The 24,297-nt window shown below is 47.4% G+C and overlaps 1 protein-coding gene across 5 annotated transcripts in view; it reads left to right on the forward strand.

Moving 5' to 3' along the window:
* Positions 1-24,297, forward strand: part of SPRING1 (SREBF pathway regulator in golgi 1) — a 157,519-nt gene that overhangs the window by 7,360 nt on the left and 125,862 nt on the right. For 4 of the 5 annotated variants that reach the window (XR_008551882.1, XM_054695312.1, XM_054695313.1 and 1 more), the window contains exons 2-4: positions 2,098-2,254; positions 6,425-6,576; positions 6,938-7,051. Coding sequence is in view for 4 of the 5 variants with exons in the window: in XM_054695312.1 (XP_054551287.1) it covers positions 2,098-2,254; positions 6,425-6,576; positions 6,938-7,051 (423 nt within the window). In the remaining variant the exon portion in view is untranslated. Of the gene's footprint in view, positions 1-2,097; positions 2,255-6,424; positions 6,577-6,937; positions 7,052-8,626; positions 16,969-24,297 lie in introns of those variants that run through there. The other variant, XM_037511104.2, reaches the window with a different exon arrangement.

Below are 24,297 nucleotides of genomic sequence, written 5' to 3' on the forward strand. Positions count from 1 at the left end.
CCTTAATGGTCAAAGCCACAGAACTCCATTAGACTGTACAGTGTTTACAAAGGACATAGAAGCCTTTTGGAGAGAGTCTTTTATGACTGTTTCCCAACAATAGGCTACAGAATTCAGAAGACGCTGTCTCATGCATGGCTTGTTTTCTGGCACTCAGACACCTTCCTCCTTAACTTCTTAAATAGTGAGAAAAAAAAAAAAGGCAATTTGAAAGCAGCTTAGAGACCAGGAAAAGGCTGCCTCTAGGCAGCTCTTCACTTCGCATATCTGGGTAAGTGGCTGGCTGGCTGACTGGAGTATTCTCATCTTTCATAAAGAAAACACACGTTGTAAGAGTTACATAATCAGTATTTTTTAATGGAAGAAATTTGAAAGTTGATGTTCTTCTTGCCCCTGAAATCAGCCTCTAATCCTGTGTAGTCATACCTCACTAAATGAGCAGAAACTGGGCCTCCCTTGGTGGTGCAGGCACTTGAGTGCCACACTGTGAAGTTATCCACAGCCTCTGCAGCGCCGGTTCGATCCGGGCCAGCTGGTGAGGGTCCCAAATGTTGTGGCAGACCTCTCCTGCCTCGCCCGCTGCTCCCCTCAGCAGTGTATTTCATCAGTCTGCCTGTTTTGCTCCCCACTCTGTCTCTGGTGAGTCCTCTCACCCTCTCGCGCATCTGGCCTGTACCCTGGTTCTTGTATAAAATAAATCTGTAAAAAAAAAAAAAAATAAATGAGCAGAAACTCATTAAGAAACATCTCGTTAGGAGATTTGGGGGTTCAGATGTCATCTCACATCTAGAAGGTACAGCATGCTGCACACCTGGGTTGTCCTGTCTGTGGTCTGCTGACCAGAGCATTGATATGAGGTGCCTGACTGCATTCCCATGTTTACCACTCAAGCCCTCGTAACTGCATAGGACAGTGACCTTGTGCTCTGGACATGTCTGGTTATTGTCTGAAATGACAGTTGAAAAATTTCTTTGAAGTTTTCTCTTAAACATGTATTTAAACTTTACTTTCTATTTTGCAGTGTATTTGTTTTAATATGAAAAATTTTAAAAGAATTTGTCACCAGAAAGAAAATGTTCAAAACTTTTCCCCCCTCCCAATTCCCCCCCCCCAAAATTAATACTTTCGAATGCATTTATAATATGCATTTAATCTGTTAGTGTGCTACTGAGGGGAGCACCACCTGTGCACAAAAAGGCAAAAAGAAGTATACTCTACTGTGATAGATTTCTAATGGAATTAGTGTTCGTAGAGGGAGAAGGATGATATTCCTAATAAAACTAAAAATTACCTGTTCCCTCCTGGGCAGATGCCAGCCAAACAGGCTCTTTCTGAAGTGGAGCTGCTGTGGCCCACACGCTTACCACAAGTGTAAGGTATCTTCTGGTGGCGAACCACAAGAAAGGGCTAAGGAAATCCCAGGGATCTGGGACAGGAGAGAGAGGAAAGTATTCAAATTACAGCCCTTGATGCAACATGAACTCAAGATAATACTGTCTTTGTCTCCACCAGGGGCCAGGAGCAGCCTCCCCATGTGTCTCTCACCCACATGTTTCTTCCAAGTGTCTCTACATGTCTCTCTTCCATGTGTCTCCTTCCATGTCTCTCCTCCAAGTGCTTGGATGCATGTTGGAGCTAGAGAAGCCAGAGAGCCCAGTCCCCCCATTTGCAGTTATAAACCAAGTTATTGTGCTTAACTCCACCCCCAGTTCCCAGTGACCCCTATCCCCCAATCCAGGAAGTCAGATTCAGGCATGCTGGGAGTTGTCCTTGATGCCTGAGATCTTGTAAATGTGAAGATGGGGGTGGAGTTCGTTCAGGACCACATTCCTGGACCCAGAGTTTGCTCCTTATCCCCACACATGCAGGATCCTTCACAGAAGTCATTTTTGAAGAATAGCTCTAATGTATTTTTCCTACAGGTTTACTTTGTCTTTAACTTTATGACTTTGGCTCAGACTTTGCTCATCCCAGGGCAGTGCAGATTTCTGCAATGCTTGCTTTTTTACAATGTTTCTGTCTTTTTACTGTGTTTCCATTAAAATTGGTGAAAATGCAAGAAGTGTGACTTTACCTTCTCATTTATGGTTTCCGTAGGAGGAAAGGACAGTGAGAGATCGGAATCTCCTCCAGGTTCAAGATCAGGATCAGCCCATTCCGTGGAAAGTGCAATTTAACCTGGGCAATAGCAGCAGGTCCAGCAACCAGTGCCGGAACTCCATTCAAGGGAAGCACCTCATTACTGACGAGCTGGGTAAGGCTGGCTCCGCGCCTCCTGCAGTCAGTGAAATACTCTGGCATGGCTGTTCGTAGGGCTTTTTAAATAGTGATTCTTCTACATTGCCTTTTCCCTTCTGCTCATTTTCATGTTTTTCACACCTTCTTGACTTTTTATAGTTACTCATTCAAGTTTCCCTGCAATGTCAGAATAACTTGGTTTGATCAATCTCTTAAGTTCCTGTAACTTAACAGTTTCAGCATTTTGTCAGGTGTTAGCCCCGAGGCTACTTCCTGCCAGTCTTTTACCAGCCCTGCTATTTTCAGATCTTGTCGATCTTCTTATCTTGATGGTGAACTCCGTGGGGTAATCCCTTTTCCTCCTTGGTGATCTGAATAACGTCCATGTAGTGTTGGCACCTAGGAAATTGCACTTGCAGACTGACTGAGTGGGTAATTTCAGGATGTGTTATGCCCTTTCAACATGTGTTTCTCTTAAACATTCTCGTGCTTGTTTTGATGCCTTTTCCCCGACTTTTCTCGTTGCCTGGCCCCAGTTAGAGACAGACAGTATTACCTTGACTTCATGTTACATCAAGTGTTGTATTTTGAATTTTTCTCTCTCTCCTGTCTCAGATCCCTGGGATTTAGAAACCTGCTAGATCTCTTAACACTTTCAGTGTGATTCGGTGTTCCCAAAGAGAGACCCACAAATACTGTACCCATATTGAGTTCTCAGTGCATACTGGGCACGGAGCAAAATGCTCTTCTCGAATATCTCAATTGAATTTTTGCAGTGATCCTATGAGGTGTGGATACTGCTATCCTCTCTTTATCGGTGAAGACATGGGCACCAGGAGCTCAAGGAACTTAACCAGGATTGCTTAGGACTCTTTTCTAACACATAAGTGTGATACCATCATCACACCAGGAAAGGGTGCAATTAATTAACATTAATATCCAGTGTTCAGAGTTCCCTGGTTGGTCTTTTTTCTTTCAGCTAGTGGTTTGCAAATAATCTGGTTTGTTTGCATGAGTAAATTTTACTCTATTTCAAAGTCTCATGGATTATGAGATGACATTGATGTAGGTAACCATCTGTTTACTCTTATCTGTCCATGATGAAGCTCAGCAAAACAAAGACGCTTGCTTGCCTTTAAAATGAAAACTACATGCTCTGTTGTTTCTTAAAATTTTACATTCCAGCAAAAACAAACAAGCTCCTTCATCCCCTAATTTTCCTAAAACAATCTCAAAGGCATTATACCAGAGATAAGTTATTTGGAAATGAAGGAAGAAGTTAGAGGGAATCCACACACAGGTAGATGAGCTGGAGGTGAGTAAGGACAGGACCTGGAATGGACCTGGAGTGGACCTGAGTGGACCTGGGTGGACCTGGGTGGACCTAGAGTGGAGAGCTCTTTTCCTCATAGGCTGTTTTGTTTGTGTGCCACTTAGTGAGAACATTTAACATCTTATACCTTGATTGTAATATTAAGTATTAGGTTATGAAACAACTTGTTGTAGCTAGCAAAAGAATACTTTTCTTCTGACTAATGCAAGTGAGATAGAGACTCTCAGGCTTCTTGAGTAGCAAGTTCCAAGAAATCAATCCATAAAAAGTCCCAAGAACCATAGACACTATTTTGCCTCCATGAATATGGAGATGGTAAGCAGTTTAGTAAAGAAAACTGCAAGAATGTATTTGTTGAAGCCAGCAGATGACATCACAAGTATGAGCATAACATGTTACTAAGACAGACCACCAATTCGAATGCAAAGGTTCACAGTTGATGTCCTAGTCTATGCCAGCACACTTGGGTTTTGTGGTCTTACAGGGCTCCTGTGGGAAGTGGTGGTGCAAGAGAGAACTCTTGAGCTTTCTCCCACCAGAAGTTGGGAGGATCAGAGTTTGAAGGCTGAATACTAGAAGCTAGCACTGGGTGTGGGGAGGAAGCCTGAGATGCTGACACTTAACAATGTGGTAAAGAAAAGGAGGGTCATTTCAATAGGAGGAGGAGTTTAGAGCACATCGTATTTACATCTTCTTGACACAGAGGTGATAGGAATGCTGTGTATTTGTCATTTGGGGCAGAATTTTGGCTTATTTGGATTTTTTGTATGTTTGTTTATAATCCCTGTGAGAAAGGTGAGTAACAATAGTTATGAAGAATCCCAGAAATTGGGCCTCCCTGGTGGCGCAAGGGGTTAAGCACAATACTGTGAAGCTATCCTCAGCCTCTGCAGCACGAATTAGATCCCAGGCTGGCCTGGGAGCTACCCACATGGTGCAGTAGACCTCTCGTGTGTCATCTGCTGCGCCCCTCAGCAGTGTATTTCAGTCAGTCTGCCTGTCCTGTTCCCCACTCTGTCTCTGGTGAATCCTCTCACACCCCACACCTCTGGCCTGTTCCCCAGTTCTTGGATGCATAAATAAATAAATCTTTGGGGAAAAAAAAGAGTCCCAGAAACAATTCCTATACCATTAGAGTCACCTTCTCTTAAGTTAGAAGATCCAACAGCATAGTTAACAAGAAGAACAAAAAGCACCAGTTCTCATAGAACTTGGCATCTGTCTGGTTGTATCGAAACCTCAGTCTCCCCAGTGTTTAAGTGAAGGCTCTTTTAGTTTCTTCCACTGTTATTTTACTGGTCCCTCCTGCTTTTGCACAGACTGTGTTTTCCAGAATAGTTTCTGAAAACAACCTTCTACTTTGCCGAGTCTCATTCTCTGAGGACTGTGGAGCTGGGCATTTGGAATGGAATGAGGCTGGGAACAGCTGCTCTGCACCCGTGGGCCCCGCAGTACCTGTGAGCTCGGGGCGCACCTGGGAGTCTCCCAAGGGCCAGAGGTGTTCCTCACGGACCTCTCCGTACATCTTTTCTGTCTCATTCCCAAAAGGATGTAGCGAAATGTCTGTTTAGCAATCTGAGCAATAAATCAGGTTTCTAAGGGGAGTCTTTCCTTGAAGTTGAGCATGAGATGACAGGATTGGGGGAGATGTGTTGAGATGATGAGATTTATGGGAGTGGAGGGAACTGGATGTTCTTTCTTCCTTGGGTATTAGAGAACTCACATTACATGCTTCAGAGGGATAGTAGGGCTCTGGTATGTGTACTTAGGAATAGCAGCCTTGATCAATATGTAAAGGTTAGACATGACTGCCTCTCTTTAAAAAAAATCCACAAACTGGGCCTCCCCGGTGGCGCAGCGGTTGAGCGCTGGGTTGTGAAGCTGCCCGCAGCCTCTGCAGTGCCGGTTTGATCCCCGGCTGCTCCCCGGCCACCGGAGGAGGGTCCCGCATGGCGCGCAGACCTCTCCTGCCGCCCGCTGCTCCCCTCAGCAGTGTACTTCGGTCCTTCTGCCTGCTCTGCTCCCCGCTCTGGCTCTGGTGAATTCTGTCACCCTCCCGCGCTTCTGACTGTACCCAGTGCTTGTATAAATAAATAAATAAATCTTTAAAAAAAAAAAATCCACAAACTACTAAATAAGTGGTCAGCATTTAAAAGATATTTGTAAAGAATAGGATTCCTGGGCCTCCCCAGTGACGCAGTGGGTTGAGCACTGCGCTGTGAAGCTGTCCACAGCCTCTGCAGTATGGGTTCAATTCCTGGCCGGCTAGGGAGAAACCCATATGGCGTGACAGACCTCTCCTGCCTCACCCACTGCTCCCCTCAGCAGTGTCTTTGGTCCGCCTGCCTGTTCTGCTCCTCGCTTTCTCTGGTGAATTCTCACACCCTCCTGCGCCTCTGACCAGTACCCGTTCTTGTATAAATAAATAAATCTTTAAAAAAAAAAAATGATTCCTTTTACAAGGCTTTCATTTTGGGGGAAATGCTGTGAATTTTCCCGTTTTCAGATTTTTGTTTCACAGAAAATGGTGTTTTTTGTTAGGCATACACGAAAGGTGAGAGCAGGAAAGCTAGGTGTGACTGTGCACGAAGATGAAATCAGGCCTGTACAGCACACTAATGTTGCTTTAGATAGATCCACATTGAGCCTGGTTATTACTTGGCTGTTTAGGAGTCCTGCGAACCCTGGCGTGGGAAGCAGACCCTGGCCTCAGGCTGTGATCTGGGATTTGCACCGAGGCTGCTCTAGCCCCCAGGGTCTGTCAGCACTTTCTGTAACCCTGTGTGGCGGTCTCCCCAGGTGAGGAAGTGGGGGAACTCTAGTTTGATACTCAGCTTAATCTCTCACCTTCAGGATACGTCTGTGAAAGGAAGGACCTGCTGGTGAATGGCTGCTGTGACATGAGCGTGGCGAGCACAAAGCAGTACTGCTGTGACGGCTGCCTGCCCAACGGCTGCTGTAGTGCCTACGAGCACTGCGTCTCCTGCTGCCTGCAGCCCAACAAGGTCAGAGCGGCTCCTGGGCCCGTCTCCCTGCTTTTTGGCTTTGTGTTCTAAGCATGAGATTGTTTGTTTGGGTGAGATCCTTTTGAAGGTAGAACTGAGACAGGAACTTCGTGGGTGTCAGGAATTGCTGCTGGGAAATAGCCTCTGTCTCTAATAAAGGAGGGGCACCCCATTACCTGCATGCTGTGCTTTTGCAGAGAGGACCATCATGGGGCCAGTCGCCCATGCTCACTGGAACACACTTTTCCCTCCCCCACCCCTGGCCCTGTCAGTGTTCTCTTAGTTTAGGAGAACTGTCCAAGGTTACCTTGGGCTGGCTTGGTCTGCAGTTTATTACAGGTGCTAACTTTTGTTTCCATAGCAACTGCTCCTGGAGCGCTTCCTGAACCGGGCAGCCGTGGCCTTCCAGAACCTCTTCATGGCAGTGGAGGATCACTTTGAATTGTGCTTGGCTAAATGCAGGACCTCGTCCCAGGTCAGAAGCTGTGAAGCATGTAGCTTGGGGAGGGGCAGGATCTAGAAGAAAAGTTGAAAGTATTTATATTTGTTCAAAGTCTAATCAGTTTACACTCCCTAGCTGATTAACATGTCTCCGCTTTAAGTGGAAGCTTAAATTATTTTAAGTTGGGGTGGACTTTTAATAATCCAATTCCCGAGAGACATTCTCTTCTTACTTTGAATTTGACTTCCCAGCTACTACTTGTTCAGAGTAAGTAGTAGTTTGTTCTACCACTTACTCAAGGGGAGGGGCCAGGTGGATGTTTAAAAATACAGAATAAATATGTAGGTTGTCAGCTCTTAATACGTATTGGCATGCTGTGCTTGTGGGGCACAGACATGGCACCTGCGGCTGGTAAAATCAGCAGGTGCGTTTGTCCTGCACACACTTCTGGCTTGCATGCACGACACCGCCAAGATTGTGCTTGGCTGGGATGAGAAATTGGACTCATATGTCGTCATTCTTGGGAACTCTTGTGCCTGTTGCCCGGGTTCTGCGGTCCATCTTTTGTGGATTTGTGCCTCTCTTTCTGCCTCTGGCTTGCTCTTGGAGCCTTCGTCATCACTGGGAGATGTCTCAGGGATTATGGCATGAGCATTTGCAAACAGGGAATCTGGACGTGCTTGTGCTGGAGGCGCTTTCTGCTCAAATGGGCTTGAAAGAGGCGTGGCGGAAGCCGCACAGGCCACTCACTTTGACTCAGTCAAGTCTCTCTCATTCTGAGAAATGCTGTGGGAAAGACAAAGTGTCTTCGTTCTCTAGCTGTTGAAACCCAGGTGTTCTTTCCAGTGGTTGGTGAAGAGAATGAACTTGCTGCCTGTCTTTTTATTGTAAAGAGATTGCCCAGTCACCAATTTATTTCGATAGCAGCATCCCAGGGATGGGAAGATTTGGCGGTCTGTCTGTAACTTGGATTAGTACTTACAATTTAGCTGTTTAGTGTTGCTCATGGACTAATTAATGAACTCTAGACTAGCCAAAAACCCAAGTTGCTTGTATGAAAACAAATTGCTGGAAAAATTAGCCATCAGGAACGATTGTTTTAAACCACACTTCCAGTTTGCTTAGCCAAATGAGGCTTGTGTGGCATTGTGTGACTTGGCTCGTGTGCCAAATCTTTAGGTCCATAAAACTAGGAAAGCAACAAGAAGTGCTCCTCCTTTGTCTTCGCAGGTTTTCATACCAGGAACTGAATTTCTTTGAAGCACAGGGTCAGATCATAATCCAACTTAAACTAATTTGAGAGAAATTAGTTGGTTTGAGTTGCCCAGGTCCTAGCTAGGTTGTTAAGAACTCACTAGTGTGCATGAAAAGAACCCAGTCATGCTGTGATGTTATGTTCGTTTTAATGCTCTTCGCCGGCATCTGTGTTGGGCTTTCCTCCCTTGCTCCATGGGCCTGGGGGCCCTTCAGTGACATTGGAGGTGGGCTCGGCTGGACGCCTGCGGGAGAGTGACAGCAGGCCCAGGCGGCTTTGACCTGGCTCTTGGGAGAGGGAGGTGTGTGACCCTGTTCGCTCTCATGACGCTCTCGTCTCCCTTTTGCCAACAGAGCGTGCAGCACGAGAACACCTATAGGGACCCCATAGCAAAGTACTGCTATGGAGAGAGCCCCCCTGAACTCTTTCCCGCGTGATGGGTACAGAAGATGTGCTGCCTGGGCGAGGCCACGCTGAAGAACTCGCAGCCTGAAGCCAGGCCGCGGCGTCCTCCGGCCTGTTGAGGAGAGCGGGGCATTGCGCGGAAACCTTGGCTGTGACCTCGTCTTGTGTTGTCCTCTGGCTTCACTCCCCACCGGCTTCACCAGCTGGAGCTGTTCTGTGAGCCAGCCTGGAAGCCCCAGCCGGTCACACTCTAAAGGGATAACCGGCGGCCAGCTGTGGTGGGTGCTCCTGGGTGCTGCTGCCGGAGTTTGCAGCCGCCCCTGCGGGACCTGTGGTGGCTTGCTTCTCATCCGGGCCTTCACTGTAAAGTTATTTATTGGATTCCTTGGGAATAGTGGGAAAATTATGTTTTATATAGGAAAACGCCTTGCCTCGAGAGTTGAATATATTCATGAAAATTGTTGTTTTGTGTTCTTGAGTTTCATGACTTAAAATCGTCCTTTTACCCAGATAAAATGTTTGACCTCTTAGAATGTGGATGTTCTCTCAAGGTATCGTTGCTTTTGGTTTTGTTTTAGCAGCATCTTCAGAATGGGCCCTGAACCTCGTGTCCTGCTCAGAGGAATGGTATAGAACCTCGAAGCTGCAGTTGTGCTAAGCTGGGATGGCTTTCCAGCACCCGGCACCAGGTGCCCTCAGCTTCTTTCCAGTGGGCTTTGGCTGTGCTTGTGTACCCATGCCGGCACCCCCTCTTACCCAGAAATTCTGACCCATTGTCCTGGGGATTTTGTCCTCAGTCCTGTGCCTCTGTTGAAAGGCCTGGGACAGCAGGTACCTCAGGAAAACCTGGCAGCCTCTTTTCCTTATCTCCGTATGAAAGCCCTGTGTTAGGACAATTTCTAGACAGAAGAACGTGTAGCAGCTGACTCTAACGGACCATCCTTTATTACTTTCCACTTTGGGGGACATAACATGTAGATACTTGGTTTCCCAGTGATTTGCAAAGAAGAAACCTAACTTCCTCTCATGGTGCTGTTAAAAATTTACATCTGCTTTAGTGGGGCTGTGAATGAAGACGGGGCCTGCGTGTTGCTGGGTCATCGCTGAGATTTCCCCTGTGTTTCTAGTGTGACCAGACATCTCTCTGGGTCAAGGCGATGAGCGTCTGTCCTCAGGTCAGGACGTCGTGCCCCTCGCACAGGCCACTGTCTGGTCTCAGGAGTCACTGGGACAAACACACTTACCTGGTGGTCGTCCCTGACCCCAGGACTGGGCACGGTCTTTTTCACTCTTTGGCCGTTCAGCTTGCGGACCTGGAGCAGACACCAGTTTCACCGTTGCGCCCAACGGGTTTTTTTTCCAGTGGAGCCTTTTCTTGGGACCGGTTTGCCTTCCGGTATGTTTCTGCAGTGTCATCATAACTCCCCTTAACTCCTGTTAGTGCGTACACTCGTCTCCCCAAAGTAGTTGTCCCCCTAAATAAACTCTCTTAATATTAGGTCCCAAGAAATCTACCCAGTGTGCACCGCACTCTGCGCTTGTTGTGTGCAGTCACCAGCGCTCACTCAGACGCTGCAGATGGAAGACGTGTGTGTCCATGCCTGTTATCTTATCCTTTCCAGTCCTCTGTGGTGTCTGAATGTCTGTCTTCTGCCGATTGTCACTGGGATAACTTCCATTGCACTTACTTGAACTGAGCAACGTGCAACAGATTTAACGTGAAGCCAGTTTCTATCACAGATCAACTCGAGTTTGTTTATTTTACACTCGATTTCTTGACCAGCACATTTCAGGTATCCAGGGCGTTTGCAGGCTGTACCCACAACTGTGTGAAAGAGGGTTAAGCTCACTTGTGTCTCTTAATCTTGAAGGTGAGGAAACTGAAGTGACTTCCCAAGTCCCTGCTGAGATTTAATGGCAGAACCAAAACAAAAACTTCACCTCCGGGCCCGCTGTCCTTCCCGCCACCTCTCACAGCTCTAGCGCTGACTCATGGAAACTTCTCCCTGGAGAGCGTCTCGTTTTCAGTTGTCCAGGCTCATGCAGGGGAGAGGTGGCACAAATAGCCAAGCTGGTCAGTAATCCAGAAGTCATTTTCATTTGGCCCTGGAATATGTTTTTGGACTTTGTAAATTAGGGGTGTTTGCTGTTTTGGAAGATCCCCAGGCTGCAGGCTATGTGATGACGCCCCTGAAATACCCACTCATCATCCCGCCTCACCAGCCTTCCAGCCCTGCATCCCTCCTGCTCCTTACACTGGATCCCTTGACTGTGGCTTTCTAGAATAGGGGCCTGAGTATGTCTGGAGCCTAGCAAAATGTGTGATACCTGCTCAGATTCTAGGTAAAGGTCAATGAAGGGGTGAAAACAAATTTAGTTTACACAAAAATTTTACTAAATATTCAGGATTTGGGGCTAACAGTAATTGGGTAATTCAGAGCATTTTACCCAATTCTGACTCTTAATTGCCATGCTCATCGCTGGAACTACTAGCTCCCTAGGAAGGAAGCATACAGTCGGTTGGGAAAAGGGTACAGAGACAGGCACCCTCAGTCCCTCTGCTAGGTCTGGCACTTGTGGCCTGTGATGTAGGGATGCTGGGACTGGTGCCCGTGGCAGAACCCCTGGGGCCATTCTAGGAAATGCAGCTGATAGGATTCTGCAGCTTTTATATTGCCCCCAAAGCCGACACCGGGGCCCTTGTGTCAGTTGGTGTGGCTGCAAAGGAAGTGGTGCAGGATCCCAAGCAAAGGTTTTTCCCAATCACTGGAATTCGCAGATAGATTATAAATGTGCAGTAATGTTGGCTATTTGGTTTGCTCTTCTTGGGAGGGAATCCGGTTAACCGGCAGCATGGCCTTGGCACTCTTGCTTCCTCGTCTGAGTTTCAGGCCCGTCACCTGTCAAATGGGCCTGCCTCTGCCTCTCAGGGAGGCTGTGAGGGCCCTGAGCGAGGGTCAGTGCGTGGCACACAGTCCAAGTCTGCCCGGCTGGCGTGGGATCCCTGGGCTCCTCGGGAGTCAGGGTGGTGACAACAGAGCTCTTGCTGTTACTTTATTTGTACTTTTTAAAGATCTCATGCTGAAGCTTAAAAAGAATTTCAGATAATTTAGATATATATGAAGGTGGAGGTAATAATCTCAAATCACACAACCTAGAGATAAGCCCCAGTCTTTTCTCTCTTCTCTCTTCTAAGCAGAAACAAAATCACTTCCTCTTGAAAACATTCCTAGAATGGACATCTTTCTGTAATCTGTAGGCCTATACAGTGATTTTGAGTGACCACACGGTGTTGGTTTCGTAGATGTACAACAATGGTATTAATCCCCTGCTGAGGCCATTAAACTTGTTACCAGATTTTTTGTTTTCCGCTACTATGAATTTGTATAATGATCTAATAACTTTTTCCACCATATTCAGTCTCACCATTCAGTCTCAGTGTCTCTTCTGCAGTATCCTCAGGAACCCCACAGTATCATTTTTTAATTCTTTGGGGCCAAGTCTCAGTTCTAATTTGTATTTACTTAATTTGTAGTGAGATGAGCCCTCTTCCCTGTTTTACTTGGCAATTTACATTCATATATGGTGACCTGCCCATCCCATTGGGCAGTAGGCTGGCAGTGGACAGTTTTTGGTCCCCGCTGGAGGAGAGCTGCCAGGGTGGAGGGCAGAGATGCTGCTTCTTGTCCTTCGGTGCCCGGGACAGTCCTCATGATAGTCACCCAGAGCTGCCTGGCCCCGAGGTCAGCTGTGTTGAGGTGGAAAGGCCCCACTCTTGGCTCAGTCTCCCTCTCAGGTTAAACAGAAGAGTGCAGGAGCTGAGTGCTGACTTTATTATTTTCCTGCCCTCGCTTTCAGCCATGCTGAAGTGCTGCTGATTAAATTACCCTGAAATCCCATGGGACCAGCGACTTCCTTGCAGGTCTCTACCAGCCAGTGCCGCCTCTAGGAGATGCCTCTGCCACAGGGTGTCCGGGCGGGTACCCTCTGGGGGTGGAGTGACCTGGAGGTTTCTAAGAGCTCCTGACCCCCACTGCAGATTTGCAGCTCTGGAGGGAGTGGAAATGCCACTATAGAGTCCATTTGGAAACTCACATTCTATAAACAGACAGCGCAGAGGAAGTAGTAATAATTAAATAAAAAGAAGCTGGTGGGATATGAGTTTTCCCACAAGGGCCTTCCTGACCACAGCCTGTCATGTCGGTGGCTTGCCGTCCAGGCTCTCCCTGTGTGGGTTCTTTTTGCCAAGTTAGGGTGTGAGTACAGTTTGGGATACAGTTTAGGGAACTGGTTTTGGCCAGTCAGATGGCTGCTGCCTTCCTTGTCCTGTCTGCTTACATGGATGCCAGCGGAGCAATCAGCATGGACTGTTGGGTCAGCCTTGAGTGGCATGAGGCCGTGAGGCCCATGGGTGCCCAATTCTGACCTGCGGACCCACTCACTTACCTTTGTGTGTGGGGCCTGATGTGTCTGATGTGGGAGCTGAGTCATCGGACTTTGTGTCAAACAAAAGCACACCCTTTCACTTAATGAACCAAACAACTCACCAGTTATAACCAGTGGGTGAAAGGGTTAAATTACTCAAATACTCGAAGGGGAGTCCAGTTTCATTGCTTCTCAGGACTGCATGTTCCATGGACTCACAAGGACCAGAATATCCCTACCAGAAATGTACTTTTGTATGTGGGTGTCTCCATAGTTTTTGATGGGTGTCTCTTCAGTCTCTGGGCTTTGTTCTTTTGTAAGTTTTGTGTGCACTATGGTATATACAGGCCAAAGTGTAAGAATCCAAAATGGTGGTGACCTGTCAAATTCATGATTCCAGACTCTGTCAGCTACACCTCACTGTTACTAGGGAGGGGTGTGGTATGTGTGTAACAGGGTATGAATGATGTGATTAGCAGCCTAATTTTATTGACAAACATACAGGCGTTATTTGTATACCTGGAGTAAAGGAAACTCTGCTTTGGTTTCCTCATTTGTTAAATGAGTGGGATCACTAAGATATCCTGCAGATTCCAGATTCCCACCCTTATTAAAGCAAGACCTTGTCCTGTCTGTGGTGTTGATTCTCACAGGGCGGGTGGAGACCAGCCATCTGGGGCTGGTTTCCCTCAAAACCAAACTTCCTCCAACTCTCTTGAAGATTGCCGTTAGGGCTCATCCTTGCCTGCCGCTTCCTCCTCAGAGGTTAAGTCAACAGCATCATCTTCTCTGCTGGGACCAACTTACCAGGTCTCTGCTCTGCACCTGTGAAAACAGCTGCCGTGTTCTCCATCCCCAAAACAGTGCCTTTGGGCAGGGACACAGGCCCGTCCCAGGGAGCCGCCTCAATCAAGGGCAAGATGACCCAGGTGTGCTTCACCTGAGAAACCAGAGCATCTCGGAATTCCTAATAAGGTCCCCTCTAGTCACTGCTCAGTAAAAGGTTTCCCCTTCACTTCTTTTGCAATTACAAACAGAAACCTTAAAATGTAGGAAATACCATTTTTAAATGCAGAAATGACAGAGAAAGAAAGGTCCGATTAGACTCCAAGCCACCAAGGACAGCTGCCCGTTCAGGTTGGCATGTAAAGTTTTGCTGGATTTTGTGCAGAAATGTGTACTTCGTATTCATACATGAATAAGAGTAGAGTCCTGCTGGATGAATTCAGTCTAATTACAGCTAATTAATATACAGAGGAGGAAAGTGCACATTTTCCTTGCATCCTCCGGCCTCTGGAATCAGCCAAGTTAGAGGCGCGAGCGAGCCCTTTGGTGATTGTACACAGGTTTGGCTTTGCTTTTCTGCACTGATTTTTACACAGTAGGGAAGAAAGACTTTTTGTTCTTCTCAAATAAAGTCATTGACATTCTGCCTTGGTGACAGACATTCCTGCCTCAGCAGGGGAGGAGAAAAGCAGTCTCAGCAGGCAGACTCCCCTTTTTTGAGAGAAAGATTGGGAAGCCCTGCTCTAAATTCGTAAGCCTGTAACTAACTTCAGGGAAGCACTGATGAATAAATTTAAAAAAAACTATGAAACAGTTGGAAAGAACCTGTCGATCACCTGGCAAGGTGTGTGGGGTAGATCATCTTCACCGAAGGCATCTCAGGCTCCCCCGAAGCCAACTCTGCTGTGTCAGGCATCTGGGCTACGTGATGCTCTTTGAGAGTATGAAGGACGTCCATCGTTAAAGTTGCTCTACGTCCTGTGGGCCCCAGTGGCAGGTGCTGAGTGAACTGGCGTCTGCTTGCCTTCCCGAGGAGCTCAGAGGCCTGGAGAGCCCTCTCTGGACTGTGTCCCCTGAGAGGTTTGCATCTGGGCAGCAGTTCAGGGGTGCTTCTCCAACTTTGCCCGCAGCCTGCTCAGGGCCCGCTGGCAAGCTGGAAATAGTCTTGCAGCCGCTTGCTTTGCAGTCGACTGGGCTCATTTATTTGACACAAATATGCTTGTTGACCTGATTTAGTGCAGGGAAGAACTCTGGACGCAGTCAGATGCGACCTTGAAGTCCTGTCTTTCTTCCACAGCCTTTCCAGACCTCAGGACAACCTCCTTGTTAATGATGCTCACAGGTGCAATTTCAAGAGAGGACGCGGATGGGAGAGGTGATGAGTGAAGACCGAGGTTCTGGTGGGCGGGCAGCGCCCACAATTGCTTTCTGTACCACTTGGTGGCACCAATTCCATAGGTTTTCTGTCCTCGGCATAATCCTTGTTGAGAGATGCTGGGCCCTGGGCTGTGTTGCCCTAAGACAATGAAGCTGTTCCCGTCGATGGAGAGGCAGCTGAAGGTGACGACGAATGAGACTCCGCTGTACACGGGGACTGGGGATGTGGCCTGCCGTCTGCCTGGCTCAAGACCTGGGGCTGCTAAGTGCCCACTAGGCCCCCTCCTTCCTCTCCCCATGCCCAGCACGAAATGCCCCCTGGGTCTCTTCAACACCCTCGCCCAGCCCAGGAAGCACCTGTCTACAGAGGCACCCTCTCAGGGGGGCCGGGCTTCTTTCTCCTGGCTTTGCAGAGACTGGTGGCATGTGCAGGTTAAATTTTGCAGGAGGCCCCTCCACTGTGTGGTGGAGCACGTGCATGTGGCTGTGGCAGCTCTTGCCTGGGTGCCCTGGGGAACAGTGAGACTACAGGCCTTGCCTTTCAGCCCACACCCCACTCACGAGGCACGTGGGCCTTGCAGACACGGTTCAAGGAAACAGACTTGGGTCAGGTACTTGACTTGAAGCCAGGTTCCTCATGCCCTTGGACCTGGACGTTTGGCCCATGTAATGTAGTATGTCAGCCCCGCTCTGCACACCAAGGGGGAGGCTCTCCGTGGGGGACAGGTTTTGTGTTTGCTCTGAAATTCCCCGTTTGGCCTGAGGTAGGATCATCCTTGATTTAATCAAAATGTTTGCTCTCTCCTGCTGGTCCCTGGAAGAAGGGTTCTTGAAGCCTGTCTCGGAAGGGAAGCTGCCTTCCAGCCCAGCCTCGGTGAGAAGGCTGCTGTATCTGTGTTGACTGGGATGGACTGAGGGGCAGCGTTGTGTCCCTCCAAAGTCATCGCTGAAGTCCCAATCTCCTTACCTTGGAATGTAAGTTATTTGGAGAAAGACCTTTCGAGAGGCGATTGAATGAAAAGGAGACCATTAAGATTGTTCTTTCTAAGACGAGGGAGACCAGGGTTTGGAGAGGGTGACTATCCGCCACCGAGGAGAGAGGCCTCAGGAGAAACCAGACCCGCCCACACCTGGATCTTGGACTTCCAGCCTCCGGACCTGAGGGTGCATTTCTGTTGCTCAGTCTGCCCCGTTTGCAGTATTTTGTTCGGGTGGCCTTCGCTGACTAATCAGAGCCTTGCAGGTAGTAAGTGCTGAGTTAAAAGCACAACAGACTCCTCAGGGGGCTGGCTGTTCCTTCTAGTTCCAGTGCCTGCCTTTTCTCGGCCTGCCTGCCCAGCAAGGGCAACAAGAGAAATAATCCCCCGTGTTAACGTGAAGCATCAGTGGCATTTAGACTGCTTTTCCCTCAAAGGATGGAAAGTCTAAAATACAATTTTCATAGGAGCTTTAGGCAATGAGTACTTAACTGCTATTTAGTGGTGTGGGCTGTGTAAATCAAGGACAGGCATTTTCGGATGTTGGATAGAATGATGAATTAGAAACGGTTTCTGCCTTCAGATAATATAACATCTGTTGGAGAAGACAGGCAATTATACCACTATCTATAATACAAGATTACACACACACACACACACACACACACACACACGAGTGAAGCGGGCAGGGAAGACTTACAGAATCAAAGGACTTGTTTTTAAATACACATATATGTCTCCTAATTTTTTCTAATTATGAAATAATATGTTGCATTATAGAAATTTATTGCAAAAAAAAGAATAAAACCTTTCATAACCCTTTCCCTACCGATAACCACTTCTATTCCTTGGTGTGTGTTTTTCTTCACACATATACTCATATACTAATATATTTAACAAAATTGTTTTTTGTTTTTACTGCAAAAATTAAAATTTGTAACCAAATGAATGGCTCTTGAATGGACATTCAGGCCACATTGGAGGTCACCAAGCAGAGAAAGAGGCGTGCATGTGCGTGAGCGTGGATGTAGGGTGCCAGGATCTGTACAAGTTTTCTATTGACATTTTCAGTTCTCTGGTATATGCCTAGGAGTGGAATTACTAGGTCATGTGTCATGTTGGTAAATGCTGTGTTTTCCCTTTTGGGAAGTTTCCAGATTGTTTTCCACAGCTGCTACATCATTTTACATTCCCCTTTGCCATGTAAAAGTTGCTATTTCCCCAGGTCCTTGCCAACACTTACTGTCTTTTTTATTATAGACATATATTGGTTATGATGTAGTATCTCACTGTGGTTTTGTCTCGCATGGTCCTGCTGGCTAATGATGACATGGACATCTTTTTATGTCATTAGTGACCATCTCTGTGTCTTCTTTGGAGAGAGAGCTAGCCTAATTCTTTGCCTATTTTCAAATTGGCCTGTCTTTTATTGTTGAATTGTTCTTTGAATTCTTTATATATAGAGAGAATACAAGTCCCTTATAAGAGAAATGATTACAAGTATTTTTCCCATTTGGTGGGTTGTCATTTCATTTTCTTGATGGTGTTCTTTGAAGCCTAAGTCTAATCTTAATGAAGTTCAATTTATCTAATTTTTCTTTTGTCTCTTTTGCTTTCAGTGTCAACTCTAACCTCATCATTTGATTTTTAATGAATAATATTCCTTGGAATGGATGTAGCATAAGAATATAATTATTTAATCTTCATTTGCATGAAACCTTTGTTTTAAATGTGTTCCCCCACTCTCCCATGGATCTTCATTTTGGGGACACTTGGAGTTAGTGACCTCAAGCTGTTTGCAACCTTGCTGTTCCACGTGCCTCTTTTTCTTCCCCACAAGTGTATACAGTGGTGCTCAAACCTCTGCAGAAGTCTCCCAACAGTGCAGCTTCAGGCATCCTCTGTCCTTGTCATTCCTTTGCCAACAGTTGCACCAATGCCACCTTGCGGGGCGATGTCTCCATCTGCTGGTGAGATGGGAAAATGCAATGCCAGGAACTAAGCGTCCTAGGTAGGTTGTCCAGTACCATCTACTCATTCTTTTTATTCTGGCCTCCTCTTGTTGCTATGGCAAATCTTTCCACCTTTGGAAGTGGTTTTTAAATATTAAATCTTTCTGAAAATGAATCTGTTTTCTATAAGGCAGGGAAGCTTATATAATTCTTGTTCGTGGACAATTTTCGGTACATGAAAAACTTCATCATTGAGTAGGGGACCATGCTGTAACACAGGCAAGGCAAGGGAAATGAATGCAGATCATTTCTTATGTCATAGTCGTGATATTGGCATTATATTTGATGCTCCTGATCTCTCATTATATTTGATGCTCCTGATGCTCCTGATCTCTCTCAGGTGTGTCATTCCACCTGCTTCTCCTGGGTGTGCATGCTGTTTCCACTCTCCTTAGTGAGGAGGTTGAGGCCAGAAATGACTGACCTTTGTTTATTTTCCAAAATGACCATGGGCAACAACTTTATTGGTTTTGTTTTTTTTTTTAACGAATGGAAGAACGGCCAGAATCTGAAGTCATCAGTGCCTAGTACAGAGCCTCGTTTAATGGAGAGTTATTCTCTTGTGCTTTGAGGTTGCATTTTACAAATGGGAGGTTTGTGGCAACCCGCGTCCATCAGGTTGACCGCCACATTTTCCCAACAGCATGTGCTTGCTTTGTGTCTCTGTCATATTTAATTAAGGTGGGTGCACTGATATTTTGCAGAATGCTATTACATACTTAATAGGCTATAATATAGTGTAAACAAACAAACAAAAAAATTGGGTGACCTGCTTTATTGTGACATTTGCTTTACTGAAGTGGTTTGGAGCCAAACCCGCACACTCTCTGAAGTATAATACACTCTCTCTGTATGATGCCTTCTACTCTAACTTAACAAGTGTTTATTGAATGAATGGAAAAATCAGTAACTTTGGTGTCCCGACTCCTGGCCTGCCTTTTCTTTTCTTTTTTAACCACACCCAGCTGCTTCTCCTGTCCTAAATGTTACAGCCATTTCAAAAAATATTTGAGATGTTCAATGAGAGAACGGGTGTTTAAAACTTTCCGTTCCATCTCATTAAAGATTTTTATTAAAAAGGGATAGAAATGTGATTTTAAGAAATATGCAGAAAAATGTGTACATGAATATTCATAGTAGAACAATTCAAAATACCCCCAGAGTGGGAACAACCCAGTGCCTATCAAGTCATGAATGGAGAAACAAAATGTGAGGTATCCATACAATGGGATATTACTCAGCCATAAAGAAGCGAAGTACTGACAGATGAGGCAGCATGGATGAACCTTGAAAATGTTATACAAGTGAAAGTCACAAAAGACCACATAGTATGTGATTCCATTTATAGGAAATGTCCAGAGCAAGCTAAATACATGGACACCGAAAGTAGATGAGTGGTTTCCTAGGGTAGGAGGGGTTGGGAAAAAATGAGTGACCAGTAACGAATATGGAGTTTCTTGGTGGAAGGAGGGTGATGCTCTAAAATTGATCGTGGGAGTGGTAGCACAACTACACCAAGAATTCAGTTTAGGGCCTCCCCGGTGGTGCAACGGTTGAGCACTGGGTTATGAAGCTGCCCGCAGCCTCTGCAGCCCCGGTTCCATCCCCGGCTGCTCCCCGGCCACCGGAGGAGGGTCCCACATGGCACGCAGACCTCTCCTGCCGCCCGCTGCTCCCCTCAGCAGTGTACTTCGGTCCTTCTGCCTGCTCTGCTCCCCGCTCTGGCTCTGGTGAGTTCTCTCATCCTCCCGCGCTTCTGACTGTACCCAGTGCTTGTATAAATAAATTAAAAAAAAAAAAAAAAGAATTCAGTTTAAATGGGCTTGCATTTTGCAGTATATTAATTAGATTCCTGTAAAGTTATTTTTAACATGTGCACAATAAGCTTTGCAAAGGACTGGTATGTGTATGTGTGTCTGGGGGTGGTGGTTGTGCTTGGGACCCTCATGGAGGAAGTGGAGCCCAGTATTGTGAATTGAGCTTCACCCCAGCCCTGCTCCTGACTAGTGGCAGTATTTACACTGATATTTAATTGCTCTGAAGCTTGGTATCCTTATTTGTAAAACTGGCATGGTAATACTCACATCCCAGGCTTTCACTAGATTTAAAAGTTTCTCGCATACTCTGTGCTCAACAAATACTCATTTCCGTCTTGCGACCCCTGAGATGCTGTGATCCTGTGGTTTTCAGGCTGGTGAAAGGACTTTCTACTAAGTCCTTTTGCCTTTGGAAGCTCCTAGCTGAGCAGAATGTGAAAAGAGAGATTGGAACTGAGCGGGAGGCCTGGCCAGGTGAGGAGTCTGTGGTGTCCCGAGCCCCCTCATCTGTCCCCATTCGAGCCCTGCAGCAAGATCCCAGTGCTGCACATGGCCATTTGTGGGACACACAGGCCTTGTCCTCTGGCAGACTCTAAAATGACTGCAGCAACTGCAGGCAGGTGCAGTGTCCGGTCTGCTGGTCTCCCTGCCTGGCCAGCATTGGGGCCTCAGTGTACATGTGGAGGTGGCAGTGGCAGAGCTCACCCCATAGCTTCTGAAAGCAGGGATGTTCTGCCTGGATATGGCCCCTTCAAAGTGCCCCATACTGACAGCGAATGGCTAGAGGTGACGACACATGTGCTTGTGAGGCTGGAAGAACAGGTTAGGACATCTGGAAAGTCTACATTATCCCCAAACCAGCGGCCCCATTCCCCGGTGGAGAGTCTTCCTGAGGACCAAGTGCGGCTGACTCCATCCATGACCCCTGCACCTGCCCCCTGCACCCACGTGACTTGGTGAACATGCCATCCCCTGCTCTTCTCTAAGCTCCCCATTTCCAAGAGGCCATACCCAGGGAGGTGCTCAAAAGAGGAGAATGGGTTCCCCAACAACATAGACTTTGTAGAGTGGGTGGTGGAGGCTGGGGAGGGAGAAATGTTTGGGATAAATTCCACTATTATGAAAGTGAAATAAAAGAAAAAGATTCCATTGGGTTTTGATGTTTCTGAATTCCTGCTTTTACACAAAGGAAAAAATCAAATGCTCTTTCCTTTAATAACCTTTGAGATACTGTCCAGGGCCCGTATCTGCAGCCCTTCACTTGGGGTCTGGTCTTAACTAACCTAGACAAGACCATGGAGCAAGGAGAGGTGTTGAGCTGAGAACCAAGAACTGGAGGTTTGAATGGAGTGGGGGGGGACAGGAAACGGGTCAGCCCTCTACCCTGACACTCCACGAGGCAGTGTGTATGACAAGGTCGGCAACAAGGTCTTGAAAGACTCAGTCAGACTCTAAGTCCCCACCCTGTAAAAGAAGTCATGTTTCCCATTTTACGTGCAAGGGAACAAGCCACAGAGGTGCCCTGACTTGTGCAGGACCAAGAGCTAGAAGTCAGTGGGGAGTATGTCTAGCCCCAGGTCCTGCATTTTCTGCTCTCCCATGTGCTCCTCAAACCATGATGCAATGGCGTTGGGTAAGATGTGACTTCCAATACAGGCCATCTGTGCTCTTTCTTGGGCTGACTCTTGCCTTCTGCTGACCGCATGCACCTCGGGAGGATGCTCTTGATCCCCTACAGAGAAGGCTTCCATCTCCAGGAGAGTTTGCTGGTTCTTCTGTTTTTCCCTAGAGTGTTGTGTCATGGGAGCCTCATTGATGTATATGCATGGAGATGGACACATGAAACAAGCTTGAATCAGGCTGGGGATGGTTGAACCCACTGAGATGCAAGAGACAGCTTAAGGTAGAGATGGGTGAGATTTTCTGTAAAGAGCCAGGTAGTAAATCTTTTTGCTTTGGAGTTATACAGCCTTTGTTGCAACTGTTTAACTCTGCCAGTGTAGCAAGAGCAGCTACAGACAACATGAGCGCAAATGGGCGTGACCATGTTGCAATAAAGCTTTATTTACACAGACACATTGAGGGCCGCATTCAGCCTGGGGGCCATAGTTTGGCAACCTCTGGCTTAGTGGATCAGCCTTAATTGCTCCAACTCCTTTCCTGGTGTTGTCCCTTCTTTCAGAGACCAAGTGCTAGAAAAGCTGGAATCTTTTTTCTAAAAACAATGAAGTCCACCTTGAGAGAAGGACCTTAACCGAGAGGCAACAACAGAATGCAGAGTTCTAAGCTTCGGCAGTTGCTGAGAAATGAAGATTCTCCTATCTTCCCATTGTCCCTCACTGGAAGGCTGGGTGTTTTAATTAGCTAATGTTGGCAAATTGCTTTGAGGAAAATTGTAAAATGTTTCATGTGACAAGTGCCAAGAATTCTAATTAGCTTTTCTTAAAGATACCACCTGGAAGTGTGATATTTTGTTGCTTGAGGTCCAAGCCAGTGAGAATAACCTGCAGATCAAGCACAGGTTTTTAAGCAAACATAACTGGATAGAAAGGAACTTCGTGCCTCAATATCACATTTTCTTCCTTCTGTCTAGTCTGATTCCTAGCAGCAGGGATATTACATCCTGCAAAAGGAGGGGTTTTTTTTGCATGAAAGCCTGTGGCCTCAGGGGCATGAAACAGATCAACTCATCCATTGATTGCCCCGATGTTGCCTTTTGGACTTTCAGCCTGTGCCCCAGAGGCCCTGCCCTGGTGTGCCAAGGGCACAGCAAGGAGGAGGCCGGCAGCTGCCCCGTCAGCAGCACGGCTGGCGTGCTGGTACCCGGTCCAGGAGACGTGCGTGCTCTGTCACTCCTAATAGCTGGAGAATGAATTTTCTTTCCAACACTCTTGTTTCATGATGGGGCCACGGCGACAGCAGCATCTAATCTGTGTCACTGGCAGAAACATGGACCTTAGCTACCGACCTGGGTTGTCTTGGGCTCTCCAGGTGCTGACAAAGTCCTGGCTAAATTGGTGGGGCTGGGCCAGCTTGGGGTGGGGTGGATGGGGCCTGAGGGCAGGTGTCCTTAGGCTGGGCAGTGCTGACCTCAGGGCTGGACCTCTCTGATGGGGCTGTCCTGTGCTCTGTGGGGTGTTGAGTAGCATCCCTGGACTCCATCCACTAGGTGCCAGTAGCAGCCCTGTTCCCTAATAGTGACAACCAAAAATGTTTCCAGAAAGGACAATTGTGGGGAGGGGAAGGACAATCATGTCTTGTTGAGAGCCACTGGATTAAGGGAGAGAGTGAGGGGCTGGGGGCAGGAGGAAGGGAGATTAGGGGACTTCTGTGGGGGGATGGGCAGGAGTCACTTTTCTCAGGGACACCCTTGGGACTTAATGGGAAGTCGACTGTAAGCCTTACCCCTGCCTCTGCTAAGTGTGTCACCCCCTTCTGCGCCATCTAAACGGTTATACCTTGCCAGAGGGGACTTCTTGGACCGCATCATTCCTGCTTGGGGGAGCCCCCACACCTCCTCTTAGATGAGCCTGCAGCCTCCCACTGCTCCTCTAGTCCCCTTAGCTCCTCCCAGACAGCAGCCAGGGGATACTGAGGGAGGGTCAGTGAAGCACCCCCATCTTGCTGGCACCCCCAGGCTCCATCACACTGACTCTACCTGGCCTGTCCCTGTGCCCATTTGTGATGTTGTGTGTGCCCAGTGCACCTCCCCCGCCGTCTTTGACTCCCCCTGAGTCCCTCCTTTCCTGCTCCGACCTTGACAACACACCTGTCTTCTCTTGGCCGGAGCTCATCAGCCTGGACACTGGTGACATCTGGGGCCGGCGGTTCTTTGTGGTAGGGACTGTCCTGTGCAGGGAGTGGAGCAGCGTCCCTGGCCCCTCCTCACAGGAGAACAGGGCACCCGTTTCCCGCCAACTGTGACAAGCAAAAATGTCTCCAGATGCTGCCAGATGTCCCGCAGAGGGCACTGGCACCCTGGCTGAGAACCTCTGCTGTCCCCCCGCTTCAGTGTTCTTCATGGCACTGCTGATAGGACGTGCTGTTTGCTTGCTTCCCCTGGAATGCAAGCTTTATGAAAGCAGGAGCTTTGACTTACCCCCTGCTATATTTCTGGGCCATTGACTAGAGAGTAGTGCATAATAGGTGCTCAATAAACATGTCACATCTTATGAATTTTATGCTTTTATACAACCAGTAATGGGGTCATGGATTTGCAGGCAGG

Source organism: Talpa occidentalis, unplaced genomic scaffold (assembly GCF_014898055.3).
Source record: "Talpa occidentalis isolate TD23 unplaced genomic scaffold, MPIMG_talOcc4v2.1 talOcc4.14, whole genome shotgun sequence".
Lineage (NCBI taxonomy): Eukaryota > Metazoa > Chordata > Mammalia > Eulipotyphla > Talpidae > Talpa > Talpa occidentalis.